The sequence below is a fragment of the Artemia sp. Qi Xiang Cuo genome, chromosome 5 (assembly GCF_049724085.1).
Source record: "Artemia sp. Qi Xiang Cuo chromosome 5, ASM4972408v1, whole genome shotgun sequence".
NCBI lineage: Eukaryota > Metazoa > Arthropoda > Branchiopoda > Anostraca > Artemiidae > Artemia > Artemia sp. Qi Xiang Cuo.
In genome coordinates this window covers 77966209-77988568 of record NC_142798.1, presented here as the reverse complement: position 1 = coordinate 77988568, position 22360 = coordinate 77966209, and the positions used below count along the sequence as shown (strand labels likewise).

General features: G+C 35.7%; 3 protein-coding genes across 3 annotated transcripts; all 3 read right to left on the bottom strand.

The window, feature by feature from the left end:
- Positions 1–17918: 17918 nt before the first annotated feature.
- On the bottom strand, positions 17919–18422 carry LOC148952558 (uncharacterized). The gene has a single exon (XM_089089225.1). The coding sequence runs from the start codon at positions 18420–18422 to the stop codon at positions 17919–17921; it is 504 nt and encodes a 167-aa protein (XP_088945351.1).
- A 96-nt stretch (positions 18423–18518) lies between these two features.
- LOC148952557 (uncharacterized) lies at positions 18519–19163 on the bottom strand. Its single transcript, XM_089089224.1, has one exon. The coding sequence runs from the start codon at positions 19161–19163 to the stop codon at positions 18519–18521; it is 645 nt and encodes a 214-aa protein (XP_088945350.1).
- A 725-nt stretch (positions 19164–19888) lies between these two features.
- On the bottom strand, positions 19889–20209 carry LOC148952556 (protein CFDP2-like). Its single transcript, XM_089089223.1, has one exon. It carries the CDS (start codon positions 20207–20209, stop codon positions 19889–19891), a length of 321 nt encoding a protein of 106 aa, XP_088945349.1.
- Between the last annotated feature and the right edge of the window lie 2151 nt (positions 20210–22360).

The window sequence follows — 22360 nt, the reverse complement described above, 5'->3', positions numbered from 1 at the left end:
GAAATATTTTTCAAAAGTCATTTCAGAGCAAGTTACTTTTTTAATGTCCCTCCTAAACCTATTTTGCAACTTGAAGTACTTATCTTTTTCGATCACAACAATACTTTACAGGTTTTTGGTTACCTCAACACCAAGAAATAATTTTCAAAGACCATTTCAGAGCAAGTTACATTCTTATTGACCCTCCTAAACCCATTTTCCAATTTGAAGTAATTATCTTTTTCACCCACAACAATACTTTACAGCTTTTTGGATTCCTCAACATAAAGAGATACTTTTCAAAGACCATTTCAGACCAAGTTACTTTCTTAATGTCAATCCTAAATCCATTTTCCAACTTGAAGCACTTATCTTTTTCATCCAAAACTATACTTTACAGCTTTGTGGGTACCTCATAACCAAGAAATAATTTTCAAAGACCCTTTAAGAGCAATTTACTTTCTTATTGTCTCTCCAAAACCTATTTTTCAACTTGAAGTACATATGTTTTTCACCCTCAACTATACTTTTCAGCTTTTTGGATACCTCAACACCCAGAAATACTTTTCAAAGACCATTTCAGAGCAAGTTACTTTCTTAATGCCCATTCTAAACCCATTTTGTAACTTGAAGTACTTATCTTTTTCATCCACAACCAGATCATACAGCTTTTTGGATACCCCAACACCAAGAAATACTTTTCAAAGACCATTTCAGAGCAAGTTACTTTCTTAATGCTCCTTCTAAACCCATTTTCCGACATGAAGTACTTATTTTTTTCATCCGCAACTGTAGTTTACAACATTTTGGTTACCTCAACACTAAGAAATACTTTTCAAAAACCATTTCAGAGAAAGTTGCTTTCTTAATGTCCCTCCTAAACCCATTATCCAATTTGAAGTAGTTATATTTTTCATCACAACTATACATTAAAGCTTTTTGGATACCTCAACACTAAGAAATACTTTTCAAGGACCATTTAAGAGCACATTGCTTTCCTAATTTCCCTCCTAAACCAAGTTTCCAACTTGAAGTACTTATCTTTTTCACCCACAACTATACTTTACAGCTTTTTGGATGCCTCAACACCAATAAATACTTTTCAAAGACCATTTAAGAGCAAGTTACTTTCTTAATTTCACTCCTAAACCCATTTTCCAACTTGAAGTACTTATGTTTTTCGCCCACAACTATACTTTACAGCTTTTTGGTTACCTCAAAACCAAGAAATACTTTTCAAAGACCATTTCAGAGCAAGTCACTTTCTTAATATCCCTCCTAAACCAAGTTTCCAACTTGAATTACTTATCTTTTTACCCACAACTATACTTTACAGCTTTTTGGATTCCTCAACACCAAGAAATACTTTTCAAAGACCATTTCAGAGCAAGTTACTTTCTTAATGTCACTCCTAAACCCATTTTCCAACTTGAAGTACTTATCTTTTTCATCACAACTATACCCTAAAGCTTTTTAGTTACCTCAAAAACAAGAAATACATTTCAAAGACCATTTCAGAGAAAGTTACTTTCTTAATGTCCCTCCTAAACCCATTTTTCAACTTGAATTACTTATCTTTTTCACCCACAACTATACTTTACAGCTTTTTGGATACCTCAACACTAAGAAATACTTTTCATGGACCATTTCAGAGCAAGTTACTTTCTTAATGTCCCTCATAAACCCATTTTCCAACTTGAAGTACTTATCTTTTTCATCACAACTATACCTTACAGCTTTTTGGTTACCTCAAAACCAAGAAATACTTTTCAAAGACCATTTCAGAGAAAGTTACTTTCTTAATGTCCCTCCTAAACCAAGTTTGCAACTTGAATTACTTATCTTTTTCACTCACAACTATACTTTACAGATTTTTGGATACCTCAAAACCAAGAAATACTTTTCAAAGACCATTTCAGAGCAAGTTACTTTCTTAATGTCCCTTCTAAACTCATTTTCCAACATGAAGTACTTATCTTTTTCACCCACAACTATACTTTACAGCTTTTTGGTTACCTCAACACCAATAAATACTTTTAAAAGAACATTTCAGATCAAGTTACTTTCTTAATATCCATCCTAAACCTATTTTTCAACTTGAATTGCTTATCTTTTTCACCCACAACTATACTTTACAGCTTTTTGGTTACCTCAACACCAAGAAATACTTTTCAAAGACCATTTCAGAGCATGTTACTTTCTTAATGTCCCTCCTAAACCCATTTTCCAACTTGAAGTACTTATCTTTTTCACCCAAAACTATACTTTGCAGCTTTTTGGATACCTCAACACCAAGAAATAATTTTCAAAGACCATTTCAGAGCATGTTACTTTCTTAATGTCACTCCTAAACCCATTTTGCAACTTGAAGTACTTATCTTTTTCACCCTCAACTATACTTTACAGCTTTTTGGATACCTCAACACCAAGAAATACTTTTCAAAGACCATTTCAGAGCAAGTTACTTTCTTAATTTCTCTCCTAAACCCATTTTCCAACTTGAAGTACTTATCTTTTTCACCACAACCAGATCATACAGCTTTTTGGATACCTCAACACCAAGAAACACTTTTCAAAAACCATTCAGAGCAAGTTACTTTCTTAATGTCCCTCCTAAACCCATTTTCCGACTTGAAGTACTTATTTTTTTCATCCTCAACTGTAGTTTACGACATTTTGGTTACCTCAACACTAAGAAATACTTTTCAATGACCATTTCAGAGCAAGTTACTTTCTTAATGTCCCTCCTACACCCATTTTGCAACTTGAAGTACTTTTCTTTTTCACCCACTTTCTCAATGAAAAATAAATTAGTTTTTAATCAATTCTTTTTTTCCAAATAATATAAAAATTTTCCACTTCGGTTCAGATTTTTCTCAAGGGGATGAAAAAATTTAAAATAATGTTCCAAATTTTCTCAACAAAGTGAAGAAAAGTTTTTGATCTCTTCTGAATTTTTACAAAAGGCTAACCTAGCCTAACCTAACTTAATCTAACCTAACTTAATCTAACCTAACCTAATCATACACCTAACTTTTTGCCTGACTCTCACCTAACCTAAGTGAAGTGTACGTAGGTTAACCTAACCTAATCTAACCTAACTTAATCTGGCCTATTCTAACCATACTTGCCAGAAAAGTTTAGGTTATCTTATCATGAGCGCTCATGATAAGTTAATCTAACCTAATCTAACTTAAACATGTAGAAATGTTTCTATTTATTTATTAATATTTATTTATGCCTAACCTATTGTTTTGGAGGTTAGATGAACGAGTTTGAACGATTGCCTTTAATAATAGAACGAGTCACTCATTTTCTAATTTAAAAGTTTGAGGGGTAAAACCATAAGACAAAGGAGATAAAATTTAATTTAAAATTAGAATAGAACTTTAAATTTTTCATCTGTTTGAGAAAACACCAGAAGTTAAGTGGAACCTTTTTATTTTCTTGGAAAAATTAGAAGAGAACTTTGAATTTTCTATGTCTTTGAGAAATTAAGAACTGATGTGGAAGCTTTTTCATTTTCATTGGTAAAATTCAGAATTGAGCGAACTTTTTTCACTTCTTTAAGAAAATTCAGAAGAGAACTTGAACATTTTGCACTTCTTCGAGCAAACTCAGAATTAAAGTGATGCACCTTATCTTCATGTCGAATATTCAAAATCAATGTATAACTTTTTCTATCTTCTATGAAAAATTTGGAACGGAAATTTAAATTTTTCATCTCTTTGCAAAATATCGGAACTGAATTTAAGAAAATTAGAATTAAAGTGAAACTTTTTATCTTCACTGGAAAATAATCACAATCATAGTATAACTTTCCCTATCTTCTACAGAAAAGTTTAGAACTGAAATTTAAATTTTTATGTCTTTGAGAAATTTTGAACTGAAGTGGAAGGTTTTTTCATTTTCATGGGTAAAATTCAGAATTGAGTTAACTTTTTCTCTTCTTTAAGAAAATTCAGAAGAGAACTTGAACATTTTGCACTTCTTCGAGAAAACTCTGAATTAAAGTGGAGTTCCATATCTTCATGTTGAATATTCACAATCAATGTATAACTTTTTCTATCTTCTATGAAAAATTTGGAACAGAACTTTAAATTTTTTATTTCTTTGAGAAAAATCAGAACCAAATTTAAGAAAAATTATAAATAAAGTGAAACTTTAGATCTTCATGGAAAATAATCACAATCATAGTATTACTTTTTCTATCTTTCGTCTAAAAATTTAGAATAGAACTTTAAATTTCTTTATTTCTTTGGGGAACTTAAAACTGGAGTGGAATATTTTTATTTTCTCTGGAGAAATTAGAATTGAAGTGTGATCTTTGGTAAAGTTCAGAAGACAATTTGAACTTTTCTTCACTATATCGAGAAAATTTTAATTGAACTAGAACTTTTTATCTTCAGTGAAACTAATCACAAGTATGGTATTACTTTTTCTATCTTCCATCGAAAAATATAGAATTGAACTTTAAATTTCTTTTTGTCCTTGTGAAACATATAGGTGAAGTGGAAGATTTTTATTTTCGCTGGTGAAATTAGAATTGAATTGTGTCCTTTAGTAAAATTCAGATGAGAACTTGAACTTTTCTTCACTTCGTTGTGTAAATTTTAAAATGAACTAGAACTTTTTATCTTCCGGTAAAATATTCAAAAGTATAGTATTACTTTTTATATCTTCTATCGAAAAATTTAGAATTGATCTTTAAATTTATTTATTTCTTTGTGAAATAAAGAACTTAATTTGAAGATTTTTGTTTTCTCTGGAGAAATTAGAATTGAATTGTGTTCTTTAGTAAAATTCAGAAGGGAACTTGACCATTTCTTCACTTCGTTGAGTAAATTTTAAATTGAACTAGAACTTTTTATCTTCCGGGAAAATATTCACAAGTATGGTATTACTTTTTCCATCCTCCATCAAAAATTATAATTGAACTTTAAATTTCTTTATGTCTATGTGAAATAAAGAACTGAAGTGGAAGATTTTTATTTTCTCTGGAGAAATTAGCATTGAATTGTGTTCTTTGGTAAAGTTCAGAAGAGAACTTGAACTTTTCTTCACTTCTTTGAGAAAATTTTAAATTGAACTAGAACTTTTTATCGTACATGAAAATATTTACCTTTATTGTATTACTTTCTGTACCTTCCCCCGAAAAATTTAGAATTGAACTTTAAATTTCTTTATGTCTTTGTGAAATAAAGACCTTAAGTGGAAGATTTGTATTTTATTAGGAGACATTAGAATTGTATTGTATTCTTTAGTAAAATTCAGTAGAGAACTTGAACTTTTCTTCACTTCGTTGATGAAATTGTAAATTGAACTAGAACTTTTTATCTTCCGGGAAAACATTCACAAGTATGGTATTACTTTTTCCATCTTCCACCGAAAAATTTTTAAATGAACTTCAACTTTCTTTGTCTTTGTGAAATTATGAACATAAGTGGATTATTTTTATTTTCTCTGGAGAGATTGGAATTGAAGTTTGTTCTTGTGTAAGGTTCAGTAAAGAACTTTTACTCTTCTTCACGTTATTGACAAAATTTTAATTCTGGCAAGAACTGTTCATATTCAATCACAATATTTACAAGTATGGTATTAATTTTTCCATCTTCCACCGAAAAATTTAGAATTGAAATTTAAATTTCTTTATGTCTTTGTGAAATTAAGAACTGAAGTGGAAGATTTTTGTTTTCTCTGGAGAAATTAGCATTGAAGTGTGTTCTTTGGTAAAGTTCAGAAGAGAACTTGCTGTAAAGTATAGTTGTGGGTGAAAAAGATAAGTACTTCAAGTTGGAAAATGGGTTTAGGAGTGAGATTAAGAAAGTAACTTGCTCTGAAATGGTCCTTGAAAAGTATTTCTTGGTGTTGAGGTAACCAAAAAGCTGTAAAGTATAGTTGTGAGTGAAAAAGATAAGTAATTCAAGTTGGAAAATGGGTTTAGGAGGGATATTAAGAATGTAACTTGCTCTGAGATGGTCTATGAAAAGTATTTCTTGGTATTGAGGTATCCAAAAAGCTGTAAAGTATAGTTGAGAGTGAAAAAGATAAGTAATTCAAGTTGGAAAATGGGTTTAGGAGGGACATTAATAAAGTAACTTTCTCTGAAAAGGTCTTTGAAAAGTATTTCTTGTTTTTGAGGTATCCAAAAATCTGTAGTGTATAGTTGTTATGAAAAAGATAAGTACTTAAAGTTGGAAAATGGGTTTAGGAGTGTCATTAAGAAAGTAACTTGCTCTGATATTGTCTTTGAAAAGTATTTCTTGGTGTTGAGGTATCCAAAAAGCTGTAAAGTATAGTTGTGGGTGAAAAAGATAAGTACTTCAAGTTGGAAAATGGGTTTAGTATTGAAATTATTAAAATAAGTATCTCTGAAATGGTATTTGAAAAGTATTTCTTGGCGATGTGGTATCCAAAAAGCTGTCAAGTTGAGATTTTTGTTAAAAAGATAAGTAATCCCGTTTGGAAAATTAGCTTAGAAATGATATTAAGACAGTAACTTGCTCTTAAATGGTCTTTGAAAAGTATTTCTTGGTGTTGAGGTATCCAAAAAGCTGTAAAGTATAGTTGTGGGTGAAAAAGATAAGTACTTCAAGTTGGAAAATGGGTTTAGGAGGGACATTAAGAAAGCAACTTGCTCTTAATTGGTCCTTGATAATTAGTTCTTAGTGTTGCTGTAACAAAAAAGCTTTATTGTATATTTGTGATTAAAAATATAAGTACTTAAAATTGCATAATGGGTTTAGGAGGGACATTAATAAAGCAACTTTCTCTGAAATTATCCTTGACAAGTATTTCTTGGTTTTGAGATAACCAAAATGTTGTAAACTACAGTTGCGGATGACAAAAATAAGTACTTCAAGTCGGAAAATGGGTTTAGGAGGGACATTAAGAAAGTAACTTGCTCTGAATGGTTTTTGAAAAGTATTTCTTGGTGTTGAGGTATCCATAAAGCTGTATGATATGGTTGTGGTGAAAAAGATAAGTACTTCAAGTTGGAAAATGGGTTTAGAAGGGACATTAGGAAAGTAACTTGCTCTGAAATGGTCTTTGAAAGGTATTTCTTGGTTTTGAGGTACCGAAAAAGCTGAAAAGTATAGTTGAAGGTGAAAAAGATAAGTACTTCAAGTTGGAAAATTGGTTTAGGAGAGACATTAAGATAGTGACTTGCTCTGAAATTGTCTTTGAAAAGTATTTCTTGGTGTTGAGTTACCGAAAAAGCTGTAAAGTATAGTTTTGGGTGAAAAAGATAAGTGCTTCAAGTTGGAAAATGGGTTTAGGAGGGACATTAAGAAAGTAACTTGCTTTGAAATTGTCTTTGAAAAGTATTTCTTGGTGTTGAGGTATCCAAAAACCTGTAGAATATAGTTGTGGGTGAAAAAGATAAGTACTTCAAGTTGGAAAATGGGTTTAGGATGGTCATTAAGAAAGTAACTTGCTCTGAAATGGTCTTTGAAATGTATTTCTTTGTGTTGAGGTATCCAAAAAGCTGTAAAGTATTGTTGTGATCGAAAAAGATAAGTACTTCAAGTTGCAAAATAGGTTTAGGAGGGACATTAAGAAAGTAACTTGCTCTGAAATGACTTTTGAAAAATATTTCTTGGTGTTGAGGTATCCAAATCTGTAAAGTATAGTTGTGGGTGAAAAAGATAAATACTTCAAGTTAGAAAATGGGTTTAGGAGGGACATTAAGAAAGTAACTTGCTCTGAAGTTGTTCTGAAAAGTGGATCTGGAAAATAGGTTCTGGAACTTGTTCTAAAAAGATATAATAAAGCCATAAAACAGTATTAAAAAAATGTCGAGGGGCCGTTGGGGGGTCTGTGAGCAGCCGGGGGGGGAATCCGGGGGCCCGTGCGGAGTGTTGGGTCAGTTGGGGGTCCCCGGGGCAGGTGAGAAACCATGCCGGACCGGTGGGAGTCCGTACCAGGTGGGGTGGTGCTACCATTTCGAAATTTTTACTTTTTAGTTCACTTTTTTTGTGGCGCATCCCTGCGGCGCATCCTGCGGCGCTTTCCTGCGGTGCCTCCCTGCGGCGCATCCCCTGCGGCGCTTTCCTGACCCGCGACGCATCCCTGCGGCACGTCCTGCGGCGCTTTCCTGGCCCACGGCGCATCCCGGCAGCGCTTCTCTGGTCCGGGGGCCGTTGGGGGGCCGGGGGCGGGCGTTGGGGGCACTGGGCGGGCGTTGGGGGCACAGGTAGGGCATTGGGGGGGCTGGGGGGGAAGTTGGGGACCGGTGGAGGGCCTTTGGGACCCCGTTGGTCCTTTGGGAGCTCGATGGGCCTTTGGGGGGCCCGGGGATGGCCGTTGGAGGTCTGGGTGGGCCTTGGGGGGCGCCAGTGGCCCTTTAGGAACTTGGGGGACCTTTGAGGACCGGGGGTTTCCTTCGGGGTTTGGGTAGGAGGATTGCAACCCTTTGGGGTTGGGCTAGAGGACCTCACAACACTGTTCAAATGAAACTTGTGTATTATAACGAGCACAGAGTTTCACCATTAAATTCTCTTCTAAAATCTCTTCAAAAATCATCTTTTAAAATGTCTCTAACTGTTTCGCCGAAATAGTTCCATAACCTGTCTAAAACAGTTTCGCCCAAATAATCCCTAAACGTAATTCAGCGTGTTCCTTTTGTTTTTGGCATCTCTGCGCTAATGCATTTCAAATTAATAAGAAACCTGATTCCCGCGCTAAAACAATTCATCGCTAAGATGTTTCTTGGAGAATTGTTTCCATGGCCTTTGGCTATTAATATCCTTTGGAGTTCGACCAAAAGAGTTGTTTCCGAGGCAAAGACATTAATGACTTGGATCTATTCCTGGAGAATCGTTTCTATGCGAAAATTTTTAAAGTCTGACAGATAATGTCATTGGTTGATTGATCTGTCAAGAAAGGGGAATTAATTTGTTGTTTCTAAGGGGAATTATTGATTCACGATAGGTGAATTGAGGTTGACAGCACAGGTGTTCCAAGGTCGATGTTGTTGTTGTTGTAAGTGCACGCTCTCAGCGAATGTCAAGGTCGATGTTGTTGTTGTTGACACACTTTGATTACGCAATCAAGTTCTCGGAAATTCACTTCCCCCTCGAGTCCTAGATCAATAACATTGTTCCCGTTAGAATTCAATGCGCATGTGCAACCTTCGTTCCGGAGTTATTACACATAGAAACATCAAATAAATCGACCTTGGAAAAACAGGTCATTGACCGATTACGCAATCATTCTCCCTGGGGAGGCTATGCCCTTATTTGGAGTGCAAAAAAGTTATAGGTGGCAGCAGGGGTGAGGGATCGGACTCAATAAGGCCCTTCTACTCATATATATGTTGCTATGAATGTCCTGAATCGGAATAATGTCGACATTGATATAATTCCCAAAAAAATATGTTTACTTTTTTTGATAGCTTGGATACACTTGCGCTATTTTGATTTGGTTAAATTTTAAGACCAGAAGTGGCCCCGGAATTTTGAATATAAGTCGTTCTTGGGATACTGCTGAGATGCCTAATTTGGCATTAGCATTAGGACAGCGCATTTTGATCTAATCTTAAGGCAACATTTAGTTCTTAAACATAATGGGCAAATGTGAGGGCGGACGTGGGAGGGGGACTAGTTGCCCTCATTTAACTTTCAACTATCAAAAAGGGCATTAGCCCTTTCTATTTTCAATCGAATGAACTCTTTTCGAAGTTCCTAAGACAACTCGTTCGATACGAAGTGCCCTGGTCTAAAAAAAAAAAAAAAAAAAAAAAAAAAAAAAAAAAAAAAAAACATTGTACCCGCATCAATCCTTACTATAAGAATGTCAAGCCTTCCAATCACTTTCGACTATTACAAAAGGCAGTATACCTTTCAATTTCCAATCGAATGAACCCTTTTTGAGTTTCTACGACAGAGCTTTCTGTAAACACCTCAAATGCTCCCAGGGCATAAATTACAATCCTTGCCCTGAGGGCTATGAGGGGGTTGTCATCCTCAAAGACCTAATTTCCAGAACTTTCAACTACGTTAAATAAAATGGCTATCTCAAAAATTCTGACTGGATGTGTTTGGGGAAATGGTTAGCGTAAGAGGGGCGTTAGTTGCTCTCCAATCACTTTCAGCTATTAAAAAGGCACTAGCCCTTTCAATTTCGAATCGAATGAGCCCTTTTGAAGTTTCTAAGATAACGCTTTCAATAAAAACCTTACATGCCCCAGGGCATAACTTACAACCCTTGCCCTGTGGGCTGGGGGGGGGGTCATCCTCAAAGACCTAATTTCAAGAACTTTCAACTACGTTGAAGAAAATTGCTATCTCAAAATTTTGATTGGATGTGTTTGGGGAAATGGTGGGCGTGAGAGGAGGGTTAGTTGCCCTCCAATCAGTTCCGACTATTAAAAACTGCACAAGCCCTTTCAGTTTCCAATCGAATGAGCCCTTCTTGAAGTTTCTACGACAACACTTTCTATAAAAACCTTATATGCCCCAGGGCATAATTTACAACCCTTGACCTGAGGGCTGTGAGGGGGCTGGCATCCTCAAAGACATAATTTCTGGACCTTTTAACTACGTTGAACAAAGTGGCTATCTTAAAATTTTGATTGGATGTTCTTTGGGAAATTGTGGGCGTGAGTGCGGCGTTCAGGCCATCCAATCACTTTCGACTATTAAAAAGGGCACTAGCCGTTTCAATTTCAAATCGAATGATTCCTTTTTGAAGTTTCTACGACAATGCTTTCTATAAAAAAAAAAACTTATATGCCCCAGGGCATAAATCAAAACCCTTGCCCCTAGGTCTGTGGGGGAAGTGTGTTCCTCAAAGACATAGTTTCCAGACTTTTTAACTACGTTGAACAAAATGGCTATCTCGAAATTCAGATTGAATGTGTTTGGGGAAACGTTAGGTGTGAGGGGGGTGTTAGTTATCCTCCAATCACTTTCGACTATGAAAAAGGGCCCTTCTAATTTCCAATCGAATGAGCCCTTTTTGAAGTTTCAACAACATCACTGTGTATAAAAACCTTATATGCCCCCAGTCATGACTTAAAACCCTTGCCCCGAGGGCTCTGAGGGGGTTTAATCCTCAAAGACCTAATTTGTAAAACTTTTAACACCCTTCCCCTGAGGGCTTTGGGGGGAGTGTCATCCTCTTAGATTATAATTTCCGGACCTTTCAACTATTTTGAAAAAAATGGCTATCTCAAAATTTTGATTGGATGCGTTTGGATAAATGGTGGGCGGGAAAGGGTTGTTAGTTGCCTTCCAATAACTTTCGACTATTAAAAAGGGCACTAGCTATTTCAATTTCCAATCAAATGAGCCCTTTTTGAAGTTTCTATGACAGCGCTTTATATAAAAAACCTTATATGCCCCCAGGGCATAACTTACAGCTCTTGCCTGAGGATTGTTGGGGGGGGGGGGTCATCCTCAAAGACCTAATTTCCAAAACTTTCAACTACGTTGTACAAAATGGCTTTCTCAAAATTTTCATTGTATGTGTTTGGGGAAAAGGTGGGGGTGAGAGGGGCGTTATTTGCCCTCCAATCACCTTTGAATATTAAAAAGGACACTAGCCCTTTGAATTTCCAATCGAACAAGTCTTTTCTGAAGTTCCTACGACAACACTTTCTATAAAAACCTTATATGCCCCCAGGGCATGACTTACAGCCGTTGCCCTGAGTGCTGTGGGGGAGTGTCTAATTTCTATCAGGAAATCAACTACGCTGAACAAAATGGCTAAGTCAAAATTTTGATTGGATGTGTTTGGGGAAATGGTGGGCGTGGAAGGGGTGTTAGATGCCTTCCAATCACTTTCGACTATTAAAAAGGGTACTAACCCCTCCAATTTACAATCGAGTGAGCCCTGTACGAAGTTTCTACGACAACTCCGTCGATACGAAGTGCCCTGGTCTAAGACCAAGAAACCAGAAAAAAAAGAATTAAAAAATACATTTTGTCCACATCGTTCTTTATTTAGGCAGCGCTATTGCGCTACCCGTGATTTGGCCTAGGAAAAGCGTGAGCTATTGTGTTGGCCTCAAGTAGCATTGTGCTGTAATGAGTTGTTAGATGCAGTAGTAATATCCAAAGCAAAGAATCGTTGCAAGTCTTTAAGAGATTAATCCTAAATCAGAGCGCAAAAAGGCATCTCTAAAATGAATTATATGGAACGACTTTAGATACCTGTCTCTAAATGTTGCTTAATTTTCTCCTAAACTGCAGAAATTGTTCTATTAGAATGGACTCTTTTTCTGTTTCTATGGCAACAAGGATTCGACTACATGGAGCCAAGATTATAAGACTTTTCGTAATTGTGGAATTATTGTTCTAGCATTATCTTTAGATTGATCAATTGCATCATTCTACTGTTTCTTTTTCCATGGTATATCCAGTCTAATTATGAAAATCGTCATAAGAAGCTTTAATTAATCATCCGTTCAAAGGTAAAAGTGCACAGCTTTGTGCCCCAAAACAAAGGACTTGACAACATTGAAATAGATTCATTCTATACTCTTACCATCTTAATTTGTATAATTGGTAAGTGTCTGTAGCTCGTAGTCAATCAGCAGCCTTGAAACAATTACGGGATGCTATACAAATGGGTAAGAAGCGAACATTCTTTTACCATACAATCAGAGTCCGTTGGTTTTTGAGGGGAATTGAATATTTCTTTTTATAGAGAAAATAAAAAAAAAACAAGTTTTTTTAACTGGGAGTAAGAAGAGACATTAAAACTTAAAAAGAACAGAAATTATTTTTTATATGAAAGAGTCTGTTCGCTGCTCAACGCCCCGCTCTTTACGCTAAAGTTTGACTCTTTCTCACAACTCTGCTTTATAAAACTATAAAAAAATTAACGTAAAGAGCGGTTCGTTGAGCAGGGAACACCACTAGTTTTACTTTATTTCCTCTATAAAACGAAATGTTCGTTACCCCGAACTGTTTGATTGTATATACTCTGCACGCCTCACTAAAAGATGATATACATAGAATACGCATTTCATACGGGGCTTGGGAAGCATACACTGTTGTGTGTCTCGTCTCGGAGATCAAGCTAAAACTTTTCCTTGTGAATCACCTAGTATAGCGAAAAATTGTTTCTTAATTTTGTTCAGCCTAGTTCTATTTAATGGATTTAAATCTGTTCCGATTTCTATCCAGTTCAATTCATCATAGAAGACGAGTCAAAACTTAGACCTAAGTCTTAGTTGACCTAGAACTAGGCCAACTTGAAATTAAGACCTAAGTTTTAACTTAGGGATGCAAAGGATGCAAAAAAACCATTCGCAAACCCCCCCCCTCCTCTGTGCATGGCCCAGTATATATATATATATATATATATATATATATATATATATATATATATATATATATATATATATATATATATATATATATATATATATATATATATATATATATATATATATATATATATATATATATATATATATATATATATATATATATATATATATATATATATATATATATATATATATATATATATAAAACACATTTTACTTGGATATCTCCCTAACAATGGGATTTTCCCAAGGACCCTTCTTGATACTTGAAACTATGACGTTTTCCTTCCCTCCGAAATTTTTTAGAGATTTCAATAATTTTACCCTATAGTTTGTAATATATTCTGTTTAATGGGCCTTTTTTGGCGCTTTTTTTCAAAGTTGTTTCTCTATTTATGCTCCATAAATAAATGTATGTGTGTATATTTGTCAAATTATCGTTATCAAAATATTTATCATAATATTTAAATGATAAAAACAAATGATAAAATGTTATTATTTTATCGTAGTTTTCAAAACATTTATGTTGGAAACTTAAATTTTTTGTCAAATATATACTACTCTATCCAGATTTAAAGCAACATCCTGGAATAAAAAGTTACGATGTTGAATTATTAAAAGACATAAAAGGGATTTTTTCTGTTAATCAGACTTTTGAAATCGGGATTTCAGGTTTGTTTGTGTCTGCTACTTTGAAATGCCTGGCTTTGGAAACAGAATTTCATCAATTTGAGCAGGGTTTTAAGGTACATTTTGGATTTGTATTATATAATTTTAAAAAGTAAAAACTTCGAACGTAATTAGTATACCGAAAGATAATCTATTCGCCTAAAAAGGACTGAAAGAACCACTACTACAACTAGCAAGCACTGGGTGGAACATCAATCCATCTGAGGTTGAAACAGCTGTACATTCACCCCCCCCCTCCACTCCAATCTTTTCAATCTTAATTGTAGCTTTCTTTGATAAAGTTTCAGTCTCCTTTAAACCCTCTCTTAAAATCTCTTTCCATCCCATTTTGAAGGCGTCCTGCTTCTTGTTTGTCCCCAGAAGGAGAGCCGCCTATACTATCCTCCTCCTAATACTAATATAATCCTCCTCCCGTCTCTACTGTACTATCCTCCTAAAATTACTACCAAAAGGTACGATTTTCAGCAGTCTATCATCTTTCAACCCATAAACTATTTGGTTTGATAGCCAGGAATCATGTCTTCCTGGTCTTTCTGAAGTTTTTGCGTTCGCCATACTATATTCATTTCAACCTCCACCACGATAAACTGCGATCCATACCCAATTCAGGCTTCCACCACGGTGTAAAAATTTCTACCATGTAGCACCACTTTACTTTAGGTTAGGCTACCTCACTTCACATTCCACAATGTCTCACCCATTTCCACTCTACCATATCATGGTTCGCCAGGTTGTCCAACTCCAACATGCTTCACCGGGTGTAAGCTCTTTCATTTTGGCTTCTTTCTATTAAGGGTCCATTTTCACAAGGATGGGAGTTGAACTCTTGTTCACCTCCCATCCTCGTGAAAACAACCATTCGCTCAACAAAAAGATGGATTTCTCCATCTCGTTCTACTCTGATCTCAGGCAGAGTTGAACTAGGCTCTTTTCCAATTTCAACAAGAGATGGATAAGAGAAGGATGGAAGCAAAAATACACTTTGCTGAATAAATCCAGCATGAAAACATGGATGGATGATTTCCATCCAGCTCACATCCAAAGCCTAAGGCTCACCTGCAACAGGATTGCCACCCCTAGTGATTTATCAGTATCTCTTAATGATTTTTCATATATTGCCTAAATAAAAAGTCACTAAATCAGCACATGAATAACTAGAATTTTGATGAAAACTACCAAATCAACCAAAACATTATTAAAATCTAGTGATTTTTTCACCGGGGGGCAACACTGTCCGTAATCAGAATGAATTATTTCAAAAGAAGATTTTATACACACCCTATAGTTTTACACAACCGAAAACACCCGTTGACCCGCAATTAATTTTTTTGCAGATTTTTCCTTGTCAGCGACAGCCTTTTGAGACTATATCCCTGTATAGCAATTGTCAAGTTCTGATAATTTGTGTTCAGTTTCTTCTTCCAAACTGTTTAGAATTTTGAAGACCTGTGCTGAGATGAGCCACAAAGCTCTGTTGTTATTTAAGATTAATTGCTTCTACACTTTTCATTTTCATAATTAATTGCTGACTAATTTAAGGTATCAGCATTTTTTTAACATTCTCCCGTTTCTGCTTCTCTGCTTCCAAGTTAGTTGCTTCCAAGAACGTTTCTGCTTCCAAGTTAGAAGAAAATTTTTAACAGGAACACAGACTATTAATCAAGATTTGGAGGACTTTCCCTTATTCTTAAACAATCAAAAGCTCTTCTATTAACCTATGTAAATAGGAGTATATACAAAGTGGAAATGAGAAGTGTATATTCAAGGCAAACAAAGCCAGGAAGAAAGCAAGGTGATCAATAAAGACAATATTCTCTCTAAACACGTATGTTTTCTTTCTAGATAGCATATTTGCATCAAGATAATTGTCTGTGATCCTACCAAATAACATATTAGGCCGTTTAGAGCAAGATTCAATTCCCAATATCAATTGTTCGGGCTATAGGCTATCTAATGACAGTTTGTTAACTGATCTATAAAGTTTGCATGACAGAGGTCATAAGGTCATAAGAGTACAGCTGGACTGACAGATATAAAGTAGTTACCCCAAGGAAGGCCATAGGGATATCTCTTTTCTATATTAGCATAGTAAAAGGTGTAAATTAATACAAAAATAAAAATGCTTTCTATTTCTTATATTTACTTTTAAACCTATCATTTATTTTTGGAAAAGAAGCAGTGCTAGGTCAAAGGCTAGACGAATTTAAGAGTTGAAGATTTTGTAGCATCAGGTGATAAATTTTTTTACTTTCTTTTTTAGTTCTCCTCTCAGTGACAATAAAACATAAATTTTAACGCCAGACAAAAATGAAAAGCATCTACTTATTAGCAACCAAACTGGACGCAATTCAAGTCAACACATACTAAGAAAAAAAAAATAAATTACATGAAATAGCCTACTTTGTCTATTCCTTACCATCTCCTAATTATTTTCCTAATGGGTGTCCCATCTGATGATTTATTTTGTCCTTTCTGCTTTGATACTGATCTGTGACTGGAGAGACTAGTATTTATTTGTAAAATTGTAACTTTATCCTGAGTAGGTAATTTTTGTGATTTGAATCAGTAGTTTTATTATATTTAATAGTTGAATGGTATTTATCTTTCAATCAAAAATGTTTTTTTTATAATTATTTGTCTTGTTTTCCAAACAACAAAATCAGTTGTAAAGAAACGAATATTATTTGATCATTATTTTCATTGAAGCAGTGAATAGTTGAAAAGAAATTAGTTTTCAATCAAAACTGTCTTTTTATAATCATTTCTCCTATTTTCCAAACAACAAAATCAGCTTAAGTAATTGTAAAAAAATTCATATTATTTGATCATATTTTATTAAAGCAGTGAATAGTTGAAAAGAAATTAGTTTTCAATCAAATCTGTCTTTTTATAATCATTTCTTCTGTTTTCCAAACAACAAAATCAGTTTACTTAGTACTTAGAACTTGGGTCCTCCTGAGCCATCTGTGGCGCATAGGTCATCGACGAAGCCTCGATAAACGTCACGTATTGGCGCCGTGGTGAGTACATCGTCCCACTGGGGTTGTAGTGATGTGTGAGTACGACGGTAGATAACGATCGTACCTTCGTCTGAGTGTGTTTCTCGGTCTTCCCCTCTGTCGACGCCCACGCGGCTGCCATTGTTGAACCTGGTACGGGATTCTGGAGTCCTCCATCCGGAGGACCTGGCCAAAATAGCTCCATCTCTTCTTCTTAATCACTTCAGTAATAAGCGGCTGGCCAGTTCCTTTGCAGACCTCGATGTTGCTTTTTGACCCAATCGATATTTAGCATGCATCTCATGCGCATATTTTGAAAAGCTGTAAGTATTTTCTCTGTCCCAACACCTAGTTTCCAGCATTCACTGGCATACAATAACACGAACAAAACTTTGCTACTAAGAAGTCGTAGCTTTAGTGCAAGCGAGTAATTCTTTGATTTCCATACTGGCTTAGGTTTGTTGAAAGAAGCGTTTTCCATGCCAATATTTCTCTTGACTTCATTTTGCACCTCTCCTGTCAATTTAACCCAGCTTTCGAGGTACTGATATTCCTAGACTTCTCCGACTCTGTGATTTTTGTGCAGGAGGTTGACTGGCGGCCTGATATTGCCATTGATTTAGTTTTCTCTATTTTGATCTTCAGGTCGAATTCCCCCGCTTTAACGCTCACTTTGTTAAGGAGCTTCTGCTGTCGCTGCTTTGTCCTTTCCAGAAGTGCCACATAATCCTCAAAGTCGAGGCCCGATAGGATTTTGTTAATTTCGAAGTATCTAGTTGCTCCATTCTCTGTCTTTATACAACATTCCATATTTTCGTAAAAGGCCATGACCAAGCTTATTATTTTCTTGGGGACACCATAATACTGTAGAATTTCCCAGAGTGTGTCACGGTCCACAGAATCGAAGGCCTTTTCAAAATCAAAGAAGAGCATGTATATCTTGTTGGACCACTGATTTGCTTCTTCTATCAGAGTCCTGAGCGTGAATATGAGGTCAAAACAAGGTCTACCTGTAAGACCTTAATTGGTACTGATATTAGGTCTACACCTAGCCAGTTGCAGCAGATAAGTGCATCACCTTTCTTAAATATCTTAACAATTATCCCTTTGGTCGAGTTTCCAGGGACCTTTTCAGACTGCCAGACTGTTGCAATCAGTGTTATCTGCACTGAGAGGCATGTCCTCACTGATACCTTGATCATTTCTGAAGTTATGCAGTCTTCACCAGGTGATCTTCCATTCTTGAGTTTCTTCACTGCGACATGTATTTCCACCGAAGTTGGGGGATTTTCGTCAACTTTCAGGTAAAGAAATGGCATAGAAGGAATACTTTCTCGGTCAGTGGGTCTTGGTCTGCTTAAAACCTTTTCGAAGTGGGATACCCACCTCTCGTCAATTTTCTCAGTTTCGGTGAGAACATTTCCGCTCTCATCTTTTACTTGGTTGAATCGGCTGAGCAGCTCTCCTAGCATTTCATTTGTGAGCCTGTAAACTGCTTTGGAGTTTCTTTTTCTAGCTGCTTCCTCTGCTAGTCTAGCCTTCTCTTCTACAGAAAAGGCTAGACTAGGCTAGATTCTCCGCTTGTCAGCTTTTGCCAACTTCTTGATTTCTTTGTCCTTCATTCTATGCAGGACATTTACGAAGACTGAAGGTCTGTCGCCACCAGCAGAGAGAATTTGCTGTCTTAAGTCATTGCGCTCATTGATTAGTCTCCAAGTTTCTTCTGATATCCATCTTGCCTTCGGTTTCTTCTTATACCCGAGCACATCCTCAGGAGCTTGATTGTATGTTGTCTTCATTTTTAGCCATGCTGTTTCCGGACTGTTTCTGCAGTTTTCTATTTCAAGCAAAGCGAATGAGTTCTTCGAAACTATACAGAAGTTTCTTCGGGTTTCTCGGACGTGTAACTTATTCACATCATAAAGCTTTGCAGAATTCAATTTTACATTTTTGTGCGCTTTCAGCTTGACTTTCAATTTTGTTACCATCAGGATGTAGTCCGACTGGGCATCTGCCCCTGTGAAGCCACGTACGTCCAGAAGACTTGTCCACCATCGCCTTGAGATTAGGAGATGATCTATTTGGTTCTTCGTCCTTCCTTCTGGCGAGATCAATGACTGTTTGTGGATGGTTTTATGTTCAAAATAAGTTGTGCCGACTATAAGATCGTTACTCAGAGCATAATCTAGCAGGAGGGCTCCGTTGTTGTTCATTTCAACAAGACCATGTCTCCTTAGGACTTGCAGACAGTAGTATCTTTCTGCTCCGAAGTTTGCATTACGATAAATAAAAGTTCAAATATGGATAAAATCCTTTTAATAGACAGTGATGATGATAACAGTGATTAGCTAGTGAGAGCTACAGTGAAGAGCTAGCCTCTTTGACCTTCTTGGATTCGGTTCATTAGCGTTCAATGATATAACACTTGGACAGAGGTCAACTACATTGGGTGAATTGACCTCTATGTAGTTGACATCCAATGTAGTTGACCTCTGTCCAAGTGTTATATCATTGAACGCTAGTGAACCAAATCCAAGAAGGTCAAAGAGGCTAGCTTCGGCCCTTGCTTTGTAAAGAATTAGAGAATTAAACAATATGTAGTTTTAATTGATTTTATATATCAACTACTGTTTTAAATTGTTTTAGTTTAGTTTTACTACTGATGACGGTCACTGCATATGTGACCGAAATATCCAGTATTTTTGTGAATTTCTATCACTGTTATCATCATCACTGTCTATTAAAAGGATTTTATCCCTATTTGAACTTTTATTTATTGTCATGGAAAGGCAGTGTGGTCTCCGAAATTATCTACGAAGTTTGCATTGAAGTCCCCAACCCCACAAAGAAGGTCATGTGATGAGACTTCTGATGTAAATGACTAAAGAGCTTGGTAGAATGACTCCTTATCAGTATTGTCTGCATCATTCGTAGGAGCTTAACATGCAATGATTGAAATTTTCATATGGTTGGTTACACTTCTTGCAAGTAAGTACCTCTCACTGTCTGGCTTCCATTCAACTAGTTCTTTAGTGGCCCGGTCAAACAGCATTATCCCAACTCCAGCCTGGTGCCGGGATTCATTTCCGCTGTAAGTTAGCGAGTAACCCTCTCCTAGTAGTTTCTGTCCAGATCCAATCCACCTGACTTCGCTCAGAGAAAGGAGATCTAGCTTGTACTTCTTCATCTCTCTGAGTACTTGTTCAGGTTTTGTCAGCTGTTTTAGTGTCCTTACATTCCAAAATCCAAATTTTGTCATAGTTTTCACTGTCATAAATCGTGTTTCAGTAAATCAGTTTAAGTAATTGCAAAAAAAATGCATATGCTTTCATTGCTTTTAGCTTAATAGTTGAAGAGAATTTAATTTTCAATCCAAACTGTCTTCTTATACTCACTTCTTCTGTTTTCCTTGTGTTAGTTTGTGACCGTGCTTGATGCTGAAATATCATGTAAGGGTACATCTTCATTCAAGTACATGGTTATCTCAGTACCAAAATAGGAAGCAGTTTTCCTTCTTTTTTTTCGGAATTTGCCAAATGTATTTAATTTTATTTCTTTTATTTTTCATTTTTGTTTTCTACTACATTTAATTTTAGAAAATCTTGAAAAAGATTCTAATATTTTATTAGATAATTGTTCCTAGATTATTTAGTGAATTAAAGCTTAGAATTTAATTTATCCTAAGAAACATAGAAAATAGTTATTATAAACGATTATTTCTTGAGCAAAAATTTGTAAAATAGGGCCGATAAATATTGTTCTTCTTCGTACTTATACGAAATTCCCATACATGAAAGGCTACAAATGATTTTTCGTGTCGTGCGTAACACCTTAATGTTTCAAGGGATGATTTATTTGAAACTATAGCTCACAAGGAATACTCCCACCCCTTCCAACCTTTTTGACATAAACCTAAGAATATTATCTTTAATTTCAAACTAAAAATATTTCTAAAAAATTGCCCTCTTAGGGTCAACATTGCAAGCCTAGTCCTGCTATATTTGTATATATAAAGGTACATCTAGGTTAATTTCAATCTCTCCTGCATATAGATCTGAAGGATCTTTCTCAAAAGTTGGAAAATTTCGGAGCGAAAACTCCCCTTTTGAGACTGTAGACATTACCTCTTTTATTTTAAGATCCTCATTTTAAATGGAAGTTGTGCACTACGTAAAATAGCTTTGCTTTTCATATTTAGGACTTTTCCCTGGATAAGCACAAAATTTATACATAGTTTTACCTTTTTCTTATAATGTGTTTCTAAAATGCTTTTCCTCGGGATAGAATCATCGGGCCGAAATATTAAGCCTTCCCCTCAGTACCGCTTGCTTCGTCACGGAACATTAAGCCTGTAATTTATTAGAAAGTGTATCACAGACATCCAGGTTCATAGCTTTTGTTCTTCAGTGAAGCAGGAGATAACTGCCGAAAGGAAAGCCTGATATTACCCTTGAAACAAAGGAGACCCCTCCCCGCAGATGCCGATAAATAAACAAAATACGTGGCCATTTTTTCAAGCCGACGGAATATCTAAGATAGCAGCTACTTTAAAAGAGAACTCTTGGGGAAAGTGTAGCAGCCTTCACACCTTTTTATTTTAATTTGGGAATATTCTAATCTGACGGAGCAACATCTGACGGAGATTTTAATGAATTTAAGCAGACATTGTTGACAGCTGCTTTTAGGCAAGAATAAAAAATTATACGAAAAACTAATTTCAGTTTCTATACCGCCCTAAACTCTGGTAGCAAAAATTGTTTTCGCCTATTTCTCTTTCCATACCAAAGTAAGCAGTCATTTATGCAAAACATGCCTAAATAAATTTTATTAAAAACAACTCGATATTCCTATCGAGTACTATTAAACAGGTCATTGCATCATCAGGCCCCTTGAGGTCAATGAGAGCAGGGTACGCTTGTCCTCCACCCCAATCTGTTCAAAACTACACTCTTAACTCCCTCCCGTAAAGTCCCAATTTCCTTTAAATATTTTCTTATAACCTTGTCTCAGCCCATTCGAGGACAACCTAAGGTTTTTTTCGGCCCTATATGGATGGCTAAAGTGCAATATTTCACCTTTCATCCGTAAGACTTGGCCTAGCCATCTTTACCTTGCTTCTGTAATAGCCCTTCAAAGTGGGACTGGACCATGTTTTTGTACATATTATTGTTTGTGATAAAGGGGCAGTCAAACGAGAATCGACAAAATCATCCTAAGACAGCTCCTCTGGAAAACACCTAACATTTCCTCCGTAATTTTTAGAAGCACCCACGCTTCAGAGCCATACATGACCCCTCTCATTACCATGGCTTAATATGATATAATTTTAGTTCGGAGACTATTTCTGTATTCTTTCAAACTTATTCTTCCAAAGCAGTTCAATACACGTCATGTAATCTAAAAATTGGCA

Bases quoted from the DNA above. Each gene is read 5' to 3' on its own strand.
- LOC148952558 (XM_089089225.1), bottom strand. From the start codon at position 18,422: ATGCTAGGAGAGCTGCTCAGCCGATTCAACCAAGTAAAAGATGAGAGC.
- LOC148952557 (XM_089089224.1), bottom strand. From the start codon at position 19,163: ATGAACAACAACGGAGCCCTCCTGCTAGATTATGCTCTGAGTAACGAT.
- LOC148952556 (XM_089089223.1), bottom strand. From the start codon at position 20,209: ATGACAAAATTTGGATTTTGGAATGTAAGGACACTAAAACAGCTGACA.